This window comes from Eptesicus fuscus, chromosome 10, assembly GCF_027574615.1.
Source record: "Eptesicus fuscus isolate TK198812 chromosome 10, DD_ASM_mEF_20220401, whole genome shotgun sequence".
Taxonomy (NCBI): domain Eukaryota; kingdom Metazoa; phylum Chordata; class Mammalia; order Chiroptera; family Vespertilionidae; genus Eptesicus; species Eptesicus fuscus.
In genome coordinates, this window is record NC_072482.1 from 8,891,542 (window position 1) to 8,907,948 (window position 16,407).

Genomic DNA, 16,407 nt, shown 5'->3' on the forward strand with positions numbered 1-16,407 from the left:
AAAACCTCTGTGAACATTCTTGTACCTGCCTCCTGCTAAGAGTGGAATGGCTGGGCCCTAGGGCATGTGCCTGCCTCTCTTCGCCAGGCAAGACCTAGTAGGAGAGCCCCATGGCTCCCCATCCTCACACACAGTTGGTAATGTTCAGTTAAAAAACCTTGTGTGAATGGCATCTCATTGGGTTTTCAACGATCATTTTCCTAGTGACTGTTGAGGTTGAACACATTTTTATGTTTCTGAACCATTTGTGCTTTCTCTTTCTTAAAATTTGTGTTTCCCTTCCCTTCTCTTCCTCCTGAACACTCAAAAATAATTTATTTACTTGCATGTTTTATTAAAGTCTCCAGGTTCTTGTGTATTTCTTATCCCACTGGTTGCTTAGTGAGGATAGGATGTGTGAGGGGTAAACTCTCTGATTCTTCATTTTGAGTCTAAAAATGCCTTTTTTTTTGCTCTCTTTCTTTCATGACAAGTTTGGCTGGATAAAATTCTTTTGTTTGTCTCTCAGCACTTGGAAAGTACTTCATTTTTTCTGATCTATTTGTTGCTGATGAGAAGTCTGCAGTAATTCCAATGGAAGATTGCTTTTTATCCTGGATGTTCTGCAGTTTTCTCTCCCTGTGAGGACTTGTCTTTATTTATCCTGCTTTGTTCTCAGAGTGCACTTTCTATTTGAGGGCTTATAGTGTTCCTTAATTCTGGAAAATCCCCAGCAATTTCCTCTGCAGTTATTGCGTCTGGAACATTCTCTCTCTATTTTTGTTTTTTCCTTTTTTTTTTTTAGGGAGAATGGAAGGGAGAGAGGAAAGGAGGGAGGGAGGAAAGAGAGAGAGATAGAGATAAGGAGAGAGAGAGAGAGAGAGAGAGAGAGAGAGAGAGAGAGAGAGAGAAACATCGATGTGAGAGAGACACATCCATCATTCCCTGACTGGGGCTGGGGATTGAACCTGCAGCCCAGGCACATGCCTTTGACCAGGAATTGAACCTGCAGTTCTTTGATGCACTGGCCAATGCTCTAACTAGTGAGCTGCACCAGCCAGGTGGGACATTCTCTTATGGAACTCCTAATAGCTGAACATTGAATGGATTGACCACATAATTTATTGTTCCAACTAGGACACTTTTTTGTGAGGGACATGATTCAGGTAAAGGGTCAGGACAGACTTAACCCAGACTGTCCTGGGCACACTGGACGTGTGGTCATCTCAAGTGCTGGGGCCTCTCCTCCCTAGCGCCTAACTCCTCTGTCATTTAGTTTGTCTTTTTCATTTCAGGGCTACATTGTGGGCCAGCATCTCTGTATCTAGTATAAAGTGATTTTATCTGTTGCCTCTTAGACATTTCAATGAATACTTTTTCTTATCATTTCTGCCTTCTTAGTTGAGCAATTTTGGAAGATAGCCTTCATTTATATCTTTGAATGTTCTCATTATACTTATTTAGAGTTTGTCGTACTTCTCTACATTGACTTTTATCTGGAGTGAGTTTCTGGTTCAATTATTGATTTCTTTAATTCCCTTTCTTACTGTTAGACATAGTCATGCTTGTTGGGATTTTACTTCATATGTCCTCTTTGAGCCAGAGATTTTTTTGTTTTTGAGTCTTTGTCTCTCCTTCCCTGTCTCCCTGTCTAGGAGTTTCACTTTTGCCTCCACATGACCCTCAGAATCTTGAATATAGAGCCAGGTCTTATTGGTTCACAGTTATTGCCTCCTGAAGAGGTACTAGAATATGGCAGGTTCAGCTGGGAGCACACAAGAGGTCTGGCTTAGTCACTTATTGGGTTGCTGTGCCTTTGCTTCTGTCACTCCAGGCCTGCATCTTCTGGAAAAACTGTAGCTGCAGGCAGTTGGTTGTATTTATAACTGGAGGTGTAGTTTCTCAGTAATGACAGCATTTATTTGCTGGAGGCTAAGTCCAGCGGGTCATAATAAATGCGAGGAGTCCTCAAAAGGTTGAATGGACACTCTCAGCAGGGCTGAAAATCTGCATATTGTTACCTGCTGCTGGAACAGCCGAAGGCAATTCCCCTAACCTGATGATCCTTTTCTGTTTACAGGACCTTACCTTTGATATGTATATCTGCTTTGCTACAGGGAAAAATGTGGGAATAAAAAGCCTTGGGTCTGGAGATTCGGAGAGCTTAGTCACTAGAACTAAGTTTCTGCCTGGCTTTCCCCCATGTCTTCAAAATTTATATTTCATGTCTGGTTTATTCATTTACACGCAGCCCTCCAGATTCCTGAACCCTTAATGTGAAAAGACCCTAGCATTTATTGCTATGGAAATTTTACATCTATCCTATATAATAAAAGCCTAATATGCTAAGTGTCTGGTCAGCTGGTTGGCTGTTCAACCAATCAAAGTGTAATATGTTAATGATATGCTAAGGCCTCTATGATGTGCACTGACCACCAGATGATCCTACTGGTAGGTTAGTTTGCTGCTGGGGTCTGGCCAATAAAGACTGAGCGAGACAGGCCGGACATGCCCTGGAGCCCTCTTGCGGTCCCTCCCCAGCTGGCCAACCTTCCATGTCCCTCCCTGGCCCCAATCGTGCACCGGTGGGGTTCCTTGGCCTGGCCTGAGCCCTCTCGCAATCTGGGACCCCTCGGGGGATGTCAGAGAGCCGGTTTTGGACCAGTCCCACAGGCCAGGCTGAGGGACCCCACTGGTGCATGAATTTGTGCACCGGATCTCTAGTATATATATAAAAGGCTAATATGGTAAGTATCTAACCATCCGACCGCTCGCTATGATGTGCACTGACCACCAGGGGGCAGATGCTCAATGCAGGAGCTGCCGTGACACGCACTGGCCATTTACAGAGAAATGGCACCATGGACCTGGTGCCCACAAAGCAATACTCAGCTTCCCCCAAGTGGGACACAGGCCCTGCCACCACCCAGGAGCGACACCCATCAAATCGCAGCTGATGCTGCCAAGACCCCCTGGTGCAAAATGCAGCCCACAGCCCAGCCCAGCCCAGAAATGGTGGCTGTGGGCGCTGGGTAATGATGGCACATAGCAATGCCCAGCTTCCTCTTCCAGTGACTTGCCTCCTTGGAGTTTCTTCAGCCTAGGAACACGGCTTGCTTTATAGCCAGGTGCAAACATTTTACACTTTAACCAAATGTCTGTGAAGTGTTTTCCTGTGCCTCATCTCATTTGATCCTCACAGAAGTCCTGGGGTAGGTAGATAGGAGACTCAGTGGAATCCTATTTTCTTTTCATTAGCCAGAAAGCAAAGATTTAGAAAGTTTAGAAACTTGACCCAACTGAAAAGAAGTAAGAAATGGTGGACCTTGAAAATGACTTTAGGTTTTCTCACTGCACAGAATGTAGTCAAACACTGCTGCAGTTAAATATTTTACCCTTTGTTCTCCCTGCACTATCTACAATAATAATGTGCTTCGTGTTGATATTTACTGCTGTGTTGCTGACAATTACCTGAAAGAGAAGTTGGGGTGCTTCACTGGGCTGGAAAAAGTTTAGCTAAATCAGGTCTAATTAAGCAAGTTTATTCTCTCTCTATATATAAAAGGCTAAGTTGACACACACATGGGCGATACATATAAAGCTCTCACTGGCACCAGTCGCACACGTGTGTTTTGATCTGCCATTGTCGATTGTGAATTTGGTTGACACTTCTATTATAGAGAAAGGGCAAATAGCATTATTAAAATATTTATTCTAATTAATTTCCTTTCAGTGTGCACGAATCCATGCATCAGGCCTCTAGTTTATTATAATTTTGTCTGGGATGGGGACGGATGTCAAGGCAGAGGGAGATAACCAAACTAATTTGCAGGTCTGGTGTATGTCAGTTACTGTACTCGTGTGTTTGTATGTCTATACTTCTGTCTGAGCATGGGAGAGATTGTTTAAAAAGAAAGGTTTTTGGAAACTTTGACCAAAAACCTCCTGTTTAACCTTGCAAAAAAGCATATATAGAAGAATACATGAAGGTATATGCTTTTTGTTGGTGAATCTTGTCCAGTATTTGTTACAGGGCTAGGAAAAAAGAATGCTTTTAACACATTATTAAATGCTTTTGACTAACAGAACAACATTAAAATACTATAAAATGTATATGAGACTTAACATTTTATTTCCAGGAATATTGTCACTGTCTTTTTTTTTTTTTAGCTCTCTGAAATTTATAGTTTCATTATAAAAATATTCTCTTCATGTAATATAGTATTTTGAAATTATTTTTATTTTTTAGGATTGAGTGCGGTAGCATAGCAAGCTATTTATGAAATTATAGGTTAAGGTTGATCAGTTAAATGTCCATCTTATTACAGCCTCTATGGACGAAAGCGGATAGAAGATGTCATTTCCTTTATAAAAACGGAAGTACATCTTGCGATTCCTAATGTGGTAAGAATGAGCGAATAGTCAAGTTAACACAAGGATACTTGGGTAATGTATTTGACAAGGATTACACGAGAACTGAACTTTCATTTATGGGAACCTCTTGGTCCTATATATCTTTCTATCTCACCTTCGTATTTAACAAAAATAAAAATATTATCGTTAATACCTGTTATAAAAATTGCTCTGCATAGCTCATGTGTGCTGAAGTTGAGTCAAGCGTCTGGTCAGCCATCAGTTAGCAAGTATTCTAAAAATCTTGCTTTTTTTTTACTTCAAACATTAAATTACCTAAATAAGACCTCCTCAAACACATGACCATGAGGCAACCCACTGAGGGTGGCAGAATAGAAAGAGAGAGAGAGAGAGAGAGCCTACGCCCTGAGCACCATGGAACCCTTGTGCTTTCTCAGGGACCGTCTCTCCCACCACCCCCCGCGTCCCGGCATCTGGAACTCTGACAGGCGCACACTGTGAGGGTCAGGGTTAGGCCAGGGGGACAGGCTGTGGCTCACCTGCTCACATCCCCGCGGTGGCCTTCTGGAGGACAGCACCTTCGCTTAATTGGCACAGTTCAGAGACTGAGGTCAGACTCTTGGCAGGAGAGCTTCTTCAGTGGTTTTGCTTCATGGACACCCAACACATAGTCCACAATTTTTGGCTGCATTCAGCCCCCCTCACGGGGAAAGGATGACAGGTCCTGTGCTTGACCTTCTTGCCTGCAGGAATCGAGAAAGTCCGCATGCAGTCTGCACTGCCCTCACACCCCTCTCCTGAAAGCAGCCTTTTCTTGGGGCAGCTGAGGCTTTCCCCACTCGGGGTGGGGGGGGGGGGGAGGGCACAGGGGGCGGTGAGAAGCAGAGGGACGGATCACATGTGCCCACAGAACCAGAGACTTGTTTCTTCTTCCACAGGTGATGGTTCCGAGCTTGGATGACATTCAACAAGCCATTAACCGGATGATCCAGTTAACCCTGGAGGTCAGCAGAGGAGTGGCTCACTGGGGGCAACAGCCCACCCGGCACATGAAGAGTCTCAAGGTCAGTCCCAGCCGCACCACTGACCTGGCCCATCCAAGCGCAGGAAAACAGCTGAAGAGGGAAGAAAGTAAGAACGCTACATCTCAGATCGATAGAGTCTTTGAATTATAATGAACAAGTGCTCTTCTTGGACTCTTCCTGGGTTCAACAGCATGTAGATATTTTTAAAAGTAATTTTTATATGTTTATTTGTTAAGTTTTGCATTGAAAAACTAGTCTTTTCCATCCTCCACTTTTTTAAAAGATATGTTTTTATTGGTATTAGAGAGAGAGAAAGAGAGGGATAGAGAGATAGGAACATTGATGAGAGATACATCAATTGGCTGCCTCCTGCACACTCCCTACTGGGGACGTGCCCACAACCCAGGCATGTGCCCTTGGCCAGAATCAAACCTGGGACCCTTCAGTCCGCAGGCTGATGCTTTATCCACTGAGCCAAACCAGCAAGGACATATCATACATTATTATTAACTACAGTCACCATGCTACATGAGGTCTCCAGAACTTATTCATCTTATAACTGAAAGTTTGTACCCTTCGATCAAGTTTGTATCCTTTTCCTCCACCCTCAGACTCTGGTAACTACTATTCTACTCTCTGTTACTACGATTTTTTTTTTTTTTTTTTACAATGAAATGTTTTCATTGTAAATATGTTCAGCCTTAAAAAGAAGGAAATCCTTCCATTTGTGACAACATGGGTAAATCCAGAGGGCATTATGCTAAGTGAAATAAGCCAGACACAGAAGAAAAATATTGGATAATCTCATTTATGTGTGGAATCTAAAAAAGTGTCAAACTATTTTTCTGAAAATATATTACCTCCTTTGGTAACCAGGGAAATGCCAATTAAACATAAGGTACCCTGTGGTTACATGAACAGGTGGCCCAGACCCCCATGCCACCTTTCCGTGTTGCATAAACACTCCCCTCTCAGCTCACCTCTATGGTCTCATGGGGGATTCCCTGTAACCGGCTAATAGAAGACAAAAACAATGTCAGGCCTGCCTGGGGTGCGTTGGCTTGATGTTTTGGTGTGAGCCGAAGTGCACTAGAGCCTACTCAGGAGTGGCCCTTAAGGACTGTGAGAGGGGGAGTTTCCCCATGGGCAGAGCTTCTAGTAGCATGTCCTTCTGAAGGAGGGAGAAGTGATCTGAAGCTAAGGCATACATGGACTCGTGGACAGTGACGGTGGCTGGACAAGTTGTGCAGGTCCTAGGAGGACCAACACGGGGAAATCAGAGGCAAGGAGGTCTGGGGGAAAAGCCTGTGAATGAATCTATGAATCTATGGATCTGTGAATATACAAACTTAGTGACGGGGCTAGGAATGAACCCAGAGGAGAGGACTGGAATCCAGTTGTCTGATTTTTTAGCCCATTAGTCTATTATTGTAGCAGGCCAAATGTAAAGCTAAAAACCGTAAGGTGCAAGAATCTTTCGACTAATCAACAACTTTGCAAATAAGAATTCCATTCTCTGCCATATTATCAACTAAGTGTGATGGTAGAATAAAGGCATTTTCAGACATGGACTGTCTTAAAAATTTTACCCAGTGCACCCTTCTCCACAAAGTTACTGTACCCTTTCCAAATGAGAAAATAAAGCAAAGAAAAACGAGAAGAAGACATGAGATGTAGGAAACAGGAGTGAAATGCAGCAGGGAGGTGAAGGGAATTCCCAGGTGGATGACAAAGGATGAGTACCCAGGGACACATGTAGTCTAAGCATAGAGGGCCACCAGTGTAACTCAAGAGATAGACAGTGTTCGCTGCTCTCGCCACGGTGCCTGGTGCCATCGTACTGTCTTTTAGCTTGAAGACTGAATGCCGGGCGAACCTGGTCCATAGTCTTGTCTGTGCTTGCCTGCTTTCAGCATGTGCTGACAAAGTCGCTGCTCCACTCGCATTGCTAGGTCAGTGGACGGCAAACTCATTAGTCAACAGAGCCAAATATCAACAGTACAATGATTGAAATTTCTTTTGAGAGCCAAATCTTTTAAACTTAAACTTCTTCTAACGCCACTTCTTCAAAATAGACTCTCCCTGGCCGTGGTATTTTGTGGAAGAGCAACACTCAAGGGGCCAAAGAGCCGCATGTGGCTCGTGAGCCGCAGTTTGCCGACCACGGGCCTAGGTCAGCTGAAGCTCTGGTCACTCTGAAGTGACAGCGCCTTTGGCCTGCTACTGAGAACTGGGGGGAAGGTAATGTGGTCCAGGAGAATACGGAGTAGCCCACTGTCCTGGCCCTGTTCCTGCTGGACATCCATCACTTGGCTCATAAACACAGCCCTGCCAGGTGCCCTGATTGCGATGAGACCTGTATTATCTCTCTACCATAGGACTCACTTATGACCCTACACCATGGCTTCCTCCAAAGGGGTGTCGTCAGCCTGCAGGAAGCTGCAGCAGGCCTAGACCCAGAGACTAGCTTCTTTTCTCCTGGGAGCCTCCATCTAGCATGAGCATTAATGTTTTTATTTCACAGCTGCGTGTGTCCTTTGGCTCAGTTTTTAAAAAATCAAACAACATATTGTCTAGAGATAAGTACATTGGTTTATCTTCAAGTACATCTTCAAAGAAAATTCAGGAGAGCAGTTAGTTACCTCTGTGGGTAGGGAATGTGATTGGAGAGAGGCCGAGAGAGGATTACTGATATCTTGGCATTCTCTTCTGAACCTGGTGCCGAGTACATTGAAATTATCTTTTCCTCCTTCGGTATATGCTTTATATACTTTTAATTATTTTTTAACAAGTGTATCATATGTGCTTCTGTATATATGATATATTTCACTCACCCACATACATACTCTTAGCAAACTAGGAATATGAGGGATGTTCTGATAATGCTATCCATGGAAAAATTTAGAAGCATTTCTTTTCCATTAAAATGAAGAAATTATTTTATCAGTTTTATTCAATATTTTACTGGAGATCTTCACTATGAATCAGACAATAAAAAAATTAGATGGGTAGTTAGAAAAGAAGCCAAGATTGTTTTTTTCTTTTTTCTTAAATATATTTTATTGATTTTTTACAGAGAGGAAGGTAGAGGGATAGAGAGCTAGAAACATTCGATGAGAGAGAAACATCGATCAGCTGCCTCCTGCACACACCCCACTGGGGACGTGCCGGCAACCAAGGTACATGCCCTTGACCGGAATTGAACCTGGGACCTTTCAGTCCGCAGGCCGATGCTCTATCCACTGAGCCAAACAGGTTTCAGCCCAAGATTGTTTTTATTTAAAGATCATGCATAGAAAATTCAAGCAACCTAGAAACAACTATTATAACTAATAAGTTCAATAATATTTATGTATAAAGACCAATATATAAAAATAAAGAGTGTCTGTAAAGGCCAATAATTCAATTAAAATATAATACACTTATGTCAACTATATCTCAATAAATCTAGAAAGATGTAATAGATAAAAACAGATTTTCAATAGCCACAAAACCACGAAGTTTATAAATAAGTGTAAAAAATATTTTCACAGCATTTTTGGAGAAAATGGTTATTATTGAATGACAACTGGAATGAATTTATAACATGAAGAAGTCAATTCCTTGATTAATTTACAAATTCAATACAATTCCAGTAAAATTGCAACAGGTTTTTTTCTATAATTTCTTAATCTAATTTTAATAATTTATTGTAAAATTATATGGAAGTGCAGAGAGCCAAAAATAGCTCAAAAATTGGTGAAGAAAAACCAGGTAGGGGCCCAGCAAAAGAGCAACCAATCAATGTTTCTCTCTCTCTTCCTCTCTCGCTCTCAAATCAATAAAAAACATATCCTTGGGTGAGGATCCATAAAAGAAAAAATTGATAATTTGAACTTTATTCAAATTAAAAAATCTTTGTTCTTCAAAAGATACCATGAGAAAAATGAAAAAGAGAAGCCACAGATTGGGAGAAAATGTTTGCAAATCAGACATCTGATAAAGTACTCATGTTCAGAATATAAAAAGGAACTCTCACAACTGAATTAAAATAAGATACTTCCCCTATTCCAAATGGACAAAAGATTAGACAGTTCAACAAGAAGATGTATGAATGGCTAATAAACACATGAAAAGATGCTCAACATCTTTAGTTATTAGGAAAATGCAATTTTAATAAACCACGAGATAATACTATATACTAATTAGAATGGCTAAAATGGAAAAAAAAAGATAATTGACAATCCCAGTTGTTGACAAAGAACTTGGAATTCTGATGCATTATTGATGGGAATGAAAAAAGGTACAGCCACTTTGGAACCAGGTAGGCACTTCCTTAAAAAAAATTAAACATATCTTCACCATTTGGCTCAGCAACTCCAGCTTTAGGAATTTATCTAAGAGAAATGAAATCATGTGTCCATATAAAGGCTTGTATGTGAATGTTCATAGCTGCATTATTGGTAATAGACCCAAAATGCTAACAACCTAGATTTCCATTGGTGAGTGGGTAAACAAAATGTGGTATGTTGATACAATGGAATACTTCTCTGCAATAAAAGGGAAAGAAATACCCAGACATGCACTATTAGTTAGTTAATTAACTTAATTAAGCCAATTCCTTGTCATTTTCTTTTGCTTGAATTTTGATTAAATATAAGACAAAAGAGCAAATAAGTGACTGGCCTTGGAGGAGACACTCAGCTTCAGCTAATTGTTGCCATGAAATGTGGACCCTCTGCTACCAGCTTTTAAGGGAAAAAGCTCAAAATCTGGAATTTTGTGTGAAATCTAATGATTTTTAATTGTTAACAGCTGTTTTAAAAGGTAAGGCACTGTTTGAGTCAAACAACAGTATCTGCATGGTCTCGGATGGAGGATACTTGAAGATTTCCATTGAGGTTGTGACATGACCAGATTTTGGCAAGAGATGCTTATAGTGGTGGTCAGTAGTGATTGGGTGAGCTCCATGTACCAGCTGCTGAGCTGAAGACGGACATACGTTGTCTCATTTCATTCTCACAAGTATCTCCATGAGGAGGAAATAACTTGCCTAAGGTTATGTGGGTAATAAATGCGGTGCCTCCCCTTTAACCACCATACTGTTTTGGAAGGTAGCAATTTCAACTCTTTTGACCTTTTCTTGGAGGATTTTAAGTTTTGGTGTGTTTTTTTTTTTGGGGGGGGGAGGGGCGTTAATCAATGTCTTTCAGTTCTCTCCTCTGAAAAACACAGTTTTTCCACATTCAAGAAATCTAGACCTTAAAATATTTTAAAATATTCTTATTGATTTTTAGAGAGAGAGAGAAAGATCGATGTGAGAGCAGAGCATGGATGGGCTGCAGCTCAGGGATGTGCCATGACTGGGAATTGATCCAGCAACCTTGAGGGTCACAGGATGACACTCAACCAATTGAGCCATGCTGGCCAGGGCTCAAAATAGTTTAATAAGACACAATAGTTTAATGAGAACAAGTTAAGAGCTTAGTTGGTTGAGAGTCATCCCGTGCACAGAAAGGTTGCCAGTTGGAATTCTGGTCAAGGCACATGCCTAGGTTTTGGGCTCATTCCCTGGTCAGGGGCATGCAGGAGGCAGCCGATCCATGTTTTGCTCTTGCATGGATGTTTCTCTCTCTCTCTCTCTCTCTCTCTCTCTCTCTCTCTCTCTCTCTCTCTCTCTCTCTCTCTCCCTTCCCTTCTCTCTAAAAAAATCAATAAAAATATTTTTTAAAAAAGAAGTGAAGTTAGCAAGAGAATAGTTCTTAATTACTTAGAGTGGGAGTCTTTAAAATAACACAGCTTGAGAAAAAGTCTATAAATATTGAAATTGATATAATGTTTAAAGTTGTATAGACATTGTCCATATTTTCAAACATCTGTTTTCAGGATCTTTTGAAGAAATAATTCCTGCGAGGAAGCTGAAGAATTTTTATCCAGGGGTAGCAGAACACAAGGATATTTCCAAGTTGGTCCTCCTCCTCTCTTCCTCGGTGAATTCTCTAAGAAAGGTGGCCCACGAGGCCCTGCAGGACTTTCAAAAATACAAGACGCTCTGGACAGAGGACCGAGACGTGAAAGTGAAGGTGCATTTCTGCTGCTTGTGATGCAGTTGGGGTTTGATTTGTTTATATCTAATGTGTGCAGGAGCACCAAGAAAATATCAGTGATAATGACAGGAACTCATGAGCAGAGGTCAATAACCTATAAATGCCAAGCACCTAACCCGTTGTGTCGTGTGTCATTCTCACAGCGACACTCTGAGGCTCAGGCAGATTTTGTTTAATTTGGGTAAACAGTTGAGCACCAGTTACGTTCAGACCGTGCAGGGTCCAGGCACTCAGCGTGTGTGCACCTACAGAGGCTCCGCCGTATAGTTTTGGTTAGGCTCAAGGAAACTGGAGAACTCTGAACAGCCATCCATGACTTCTGTGACCCTCCCTCCCACCGCTCTCTTCCAGTACTAACAGTTAGTTCGCCTCTTCCTGGTCTGTTCACCTGATAGCACAGACCAGTGTAAAAGTACCTAAGTAAGTGCAGTGTTCTCATGGAACTATTTACGTAGAGGATTGATACATTTTACGTAAGGGATTTAATTTGGAGAAGAATCAAAAGCTAAAGAAAACACTGATTTTTCCCTCAGGACTTTTTGGCTAACAACCCCTCTCTGACTGAGATCAGATCAGAAATTCTGCACTACGCCACTTTTGAACAGGAGATTGACGAGCTGAAGCCTGTCATCATTGTAGGAGCACTTGAATTGCATACAGGTATTTAAAAATATTACGTAAAATATCTGTATTTTCACACGAAGCGTCACTTAATTTAGAAGCAGTCATTAAGCTACCTTGGTACAATAAAATAAATGTTAAATATTTCTGGACCACCAATATTGTTCATATATGTGTTATATATAATATGTATGTGATATGATATGTTATGTATTTTTATATATACTATTATACCACGGTGGCTTAACACACTTAATCTGCAGCACAGTTCCTCGATTGGCAGTCAAACAGCTAAGAGTACAAGGTGAAAGTTTTCGTGAGGAGGGGTTGTATACCTGAGCTAGGAGTCAAACAGTTCGAAGTCTCCTGAAAAGTTAAACTGTTTGGGATTAGAGTATCAAAGGGTGATGAAGCAAACACTTAATGTCTGAAATAAAAGCCCAAAGTGACTTTAGTGCTTCCTGAAGTGAGGGAGAGCTAGGCTGGCCAGGCACAGAGCTCCCTGCAGAGCAGACTGGAGGTCTCACACTGTGGGCCTAAAGAGTTTACATCATCTGTAGAAGGATGCTTGCTTGGGTGAGACTATTGCTGATTGGTTGGCACTCAGAGGCGGGCGTGTTGAGTATGTTCCTCTTGATTGGTGGACATTCAGAAGAGGGGCTGACACTAACTTGCAAAAGTATGTGAACTCAGGCGAATTGGTCTATGGTTTGAGTTTAAAACTGGTTGTGGTGGCTACTTATTGTCATGGTTACAGAGGTACAATCATTTTTGTCTTAAGTTTGTGAGATAATTATTCTCAGAAAATATTTGAATGACCTATTTTGCACCAACTAAACACCTTAGGTAGGTTTTCACATCTATGCTCAAGGAATCAGTGTACGGTGGCTCTCAAATTTAACTACCAACGTTACTTGACCCCTTTTCTGCTGGTGTAGACAGTACCCACCTCATGAACTATTTTATATACGCTTAGCATAGTACCTGGCAAATAGTTAATGTCCAATAAATATTATATACTACTAGAGGCCAGGTGCACAAAATTCATGCACTGGTGTGGGTGGGGGGGTCCCTCAGCCCAGCCTGCACCCTCTCTAATCTGGGACATCCCTCTCACTGCTGGCTCCCAACCGCTCGCCTGCCTGCCAGCCTGTTCACCCCCTAACCACTCTCCTGCCAGCCTGATTGATGCCTAACTGCTCCCCTGCCAGCCTGATTGCCCCCATCTGCCCTCCCCTGCAGGCCTGGTCCCCCCGCAACTGCCCTCCCCTGAAGGCCTGGTCCCCCCCAACTTCCCTCCCCTGCCGGCCTGGTCACCCCTAACTGCTCTCTCCTGCTGGCCTGGTTGCCCCCAACTGCCCTCCCCTGCTGGCCTGGTCCCCCCCAACTGCCCTCCCCTGCAGGCCTGGTCCCCCCCATCTGCTCTCCCCTGCTGGCCCAGTCACCCCTAACTGCCCTCCCCTGCTGGCCTGATTGCCTACAACTACCATCCCCTGCCGGCCATCTTGTGGTGGCCATCTTTGACCACATGGGGGCGGCCATCTTGTGCGAGGGTATGAGGGTCAATTTGCATATTACCTCTTTATTTTATAGAATTATATCTACAAAGAAGGGACTTAATTTGGAGAAGAATCACAAATACTTGAGGGGATTATTTAGCTAGAAACAGAAACTATATATCAAGGGCAATAATTACAAGAACTTCGGTAACGTTTTGGAAACTGTACTCTACCTATTATTTTAATGTTCTATTTGTTCCCTTGTAGTGGTTAGCACTATGATCCTTAATACAAAAATTAACTGTAGCACAGTGTTCTAGTTGGCCAGGTACTTGCTCTTAGAGAGAGAAAACTGAAAATGGGATAGGTGAAAATAATTATAAAGAAAGGGGAAGGTAGGTTGAATCCCTGGGGCCCGAGGAAAAGGAGAAAAGAGGCCCAGGAAGTGTGGACCTTATGAAATAGGATCTCACAGCCTCAGCCAGCAGCTGGCCCTGTGTGTCTTCTCAGGGTACACTTTCCTCAGCTCCCTAGTCCTCTCCGTGTAAGTGTTAGGAGCTGAGAGGGGAGAGGTTATGTCTCCAGTTTGGCAGGCTGGGGAGTTTAGAGTACCGAGAGGAGGAAGAGGAATGGGTAAGGATAGAGAAGGTAGAGTTGACTAGTTAGGACTGTTTTGTTTTTAAGGAACAGAAACCTACTTGAGCTATGTTGAAGGGAGAAAAGGTATATCCCAGAATCCAAGGTGCCACTGGGCTTTCGGAATGGACCAGAACCAGGGACAGTAGAGGAAGCTGAGGAAATCCTTTCTCTCTGACTCTCATTTCTTCTTCCCTCTGTGCATGACTTCTTCTGCTCTCCAGTCAAGGGGGCTCCCCTTAAGTCTTATTCCAAACTCTCAAGAATGGACTCTGATTAGTCCATGAAAGGTCAAGATTGACTGGGACAGTCAGCGAGGCCCAGGTTCAGGGTCAGGTTATACACGTTCTCTAGCCATGTGAATGAGGTAGGAAGTGGAATAACAGGAAAACAGGCAGGTTTGGCAGACAAAAAATATATTATACTGTACTGTGTGGGGTTACCTAGAAGAAAAGGGGGTGATACGTGAGGGCCAGAAACTGCAGGGTTCGCGTTGGACAGTGCTAGAAGTAACTTCTGAAATTCTTCTTCATAGACTTCAGTGTCCTCATGCACAACTTAGCTTACTCCACAGGGATAGGAATTAAATCTTCAAAACTGAGCAACCTTACAGCACATTCAAGTCGAACTAACTACTTTTCAAGTGCTCAGTAGCCATATGTGGCTGGTGACTGCCACATGGGACAGAGCAGTTATAGATGCTCAGATTACACATAAAATGAATCCTCTCAGAATGTCAGTTGTATTCTATTTTGATCTTTTTCTTGTCTTCACCAGAGCCAATGAAATTGGCCTTATCAATTGAGGCTAAGGCATGGAAGATGTTACTCTGTCGATACCTGAATGAAGAATACAAAAAGAAAATGTCAGACATGATAGCATTTATTAGTGATTATTTGAAAAAGTTATCTAGACCTATTCGTGACTTAGATGATGTCAGGTTTGCAATGGAAGCCTTGTCTTGTATCCGTGATAATGAAATTCAAATGGACATGACGTTGGGACCAATTGAAGTAAGAAATGATTGCATTTTTCATTTTAAAGTGCTATTAAAAAATAGAGAGACACTAAAAATGGATTCTGTTACCATATTTCATTATGTTATGGTACAGTCTGTCTATTTCTGATGCTGATTTCTTTGGAGGTATTTTGACAACTACCATCAGTGAACAGTAAACCAAGGAATATTGGTACATTAATAATGCTGCACTGGTCTAGAGGGTGTTCGTTTTTTTATGCTGGTGCTGACCTTTTACAGAAGGGAGTGGTTGCACTGTCTCACACCAGTCCTAACATGTTAGGCAAGTTCCCCAAATATCTTTGTCTTTCCTTAGAAACCAGGTCTAGGTCTCACTCACGGCCAGTGGCACCCATGGGCAGCACGGTACGAGTGATCCACTTAGGGCTTAGGCTTAATGGTAAGCTGCTGGAATGTAGATGAGCAGATGTTTTTAGGGAAGAGTACTGTATTCACTAATTTTGCTAATACAATAAATGACCATAAACTTAACGGCTTAGAACAACGCGGAGTTATTACCTCAGCGTTCTCGAGCTCAGTGGTCTGAGCTAACATCAGGATGTCAGCAGGGCTGCGTTTCCTGGAGGCTCGAGGGAAGAAGCCATTCAGCTCCGAGAGGCTGGCGGCAGGCTTGGCGCATGCGCCTTGCAGCCGTGGCATCTCTCCTGCTCTGCTCTGTCCTCACGTCTCTGACTCCTTCTCTCCTGCCTCCACCTTTCCCTGGTGTGGACCTTATGATTACACTGGGCCCACAAGTCAACCCAGGGTAATCTCACAGGATAATTAAGTTGCTTAACTTAATTACACCTGCAAAGCCCCTTATGCCCTGTAAGGTAATGTAATCACAGGTTCCAGAGATTAGAATGTGGACAATTTTGGGGAGATCATTTTTTTTTGTCTACCATAACGGTTTTATGACTAATATTTAGAAGTCATGGCTCATGGTGATAATAAAAAATCAGACTTTTAATTCATTTTATTATTCTTTTTTAAATTCTCTATAGACAATGCACTCCTTCATTGCCTGCAATACCTGGAGATCTGGCATTTCCACTGCCTCCTTTTGGTACCTAATCTCATGGCTGAGCATAGCTTTCATATTTTTATATTTATTTCAGAGAGGAAGGGAGAGGGAGAGAGACATAGAAACATCAGTGATGAGAGGGAAT

At 42.4% G+C, this 16,407-nt stretch overlaps 1 protein-coding gene across 1 annotated transcript in view; it reads left to right on the forward strand.

Annotated features, from left to right (window-relative positions):
• The window catches only part of DNAH8 (dynein axonemal heavy chain 8), a 265,691-nt gene that overhangs the window by 81,341 nt on the left and 167,943 nt on the right, over positions 1-16,407 (forward strand). Inside the window, exons 24-28 of the mRNA XM_028161183.2 lie at positions 4,308-4,383; positions 5,292-5,484; positions 11,244-11,440; positions 11,998-12,124; positions 14,998-15,233. Of these exons, the coding sequence (XP_028016984.2) occupies positions 4,308-4,383; positions 5,292-5,484; positions 11,244-11,440; positions 11,998-12,124; positions 14,998-15,233 (829 nt within the window). The remainder of the gene's footprint in view (positions 1-4,307; positions 4,384-5,291; positions 5,485-11,243; positions 11,441-11,997; positions 12,125-14,997; positions 15,234-16,407) is intronic.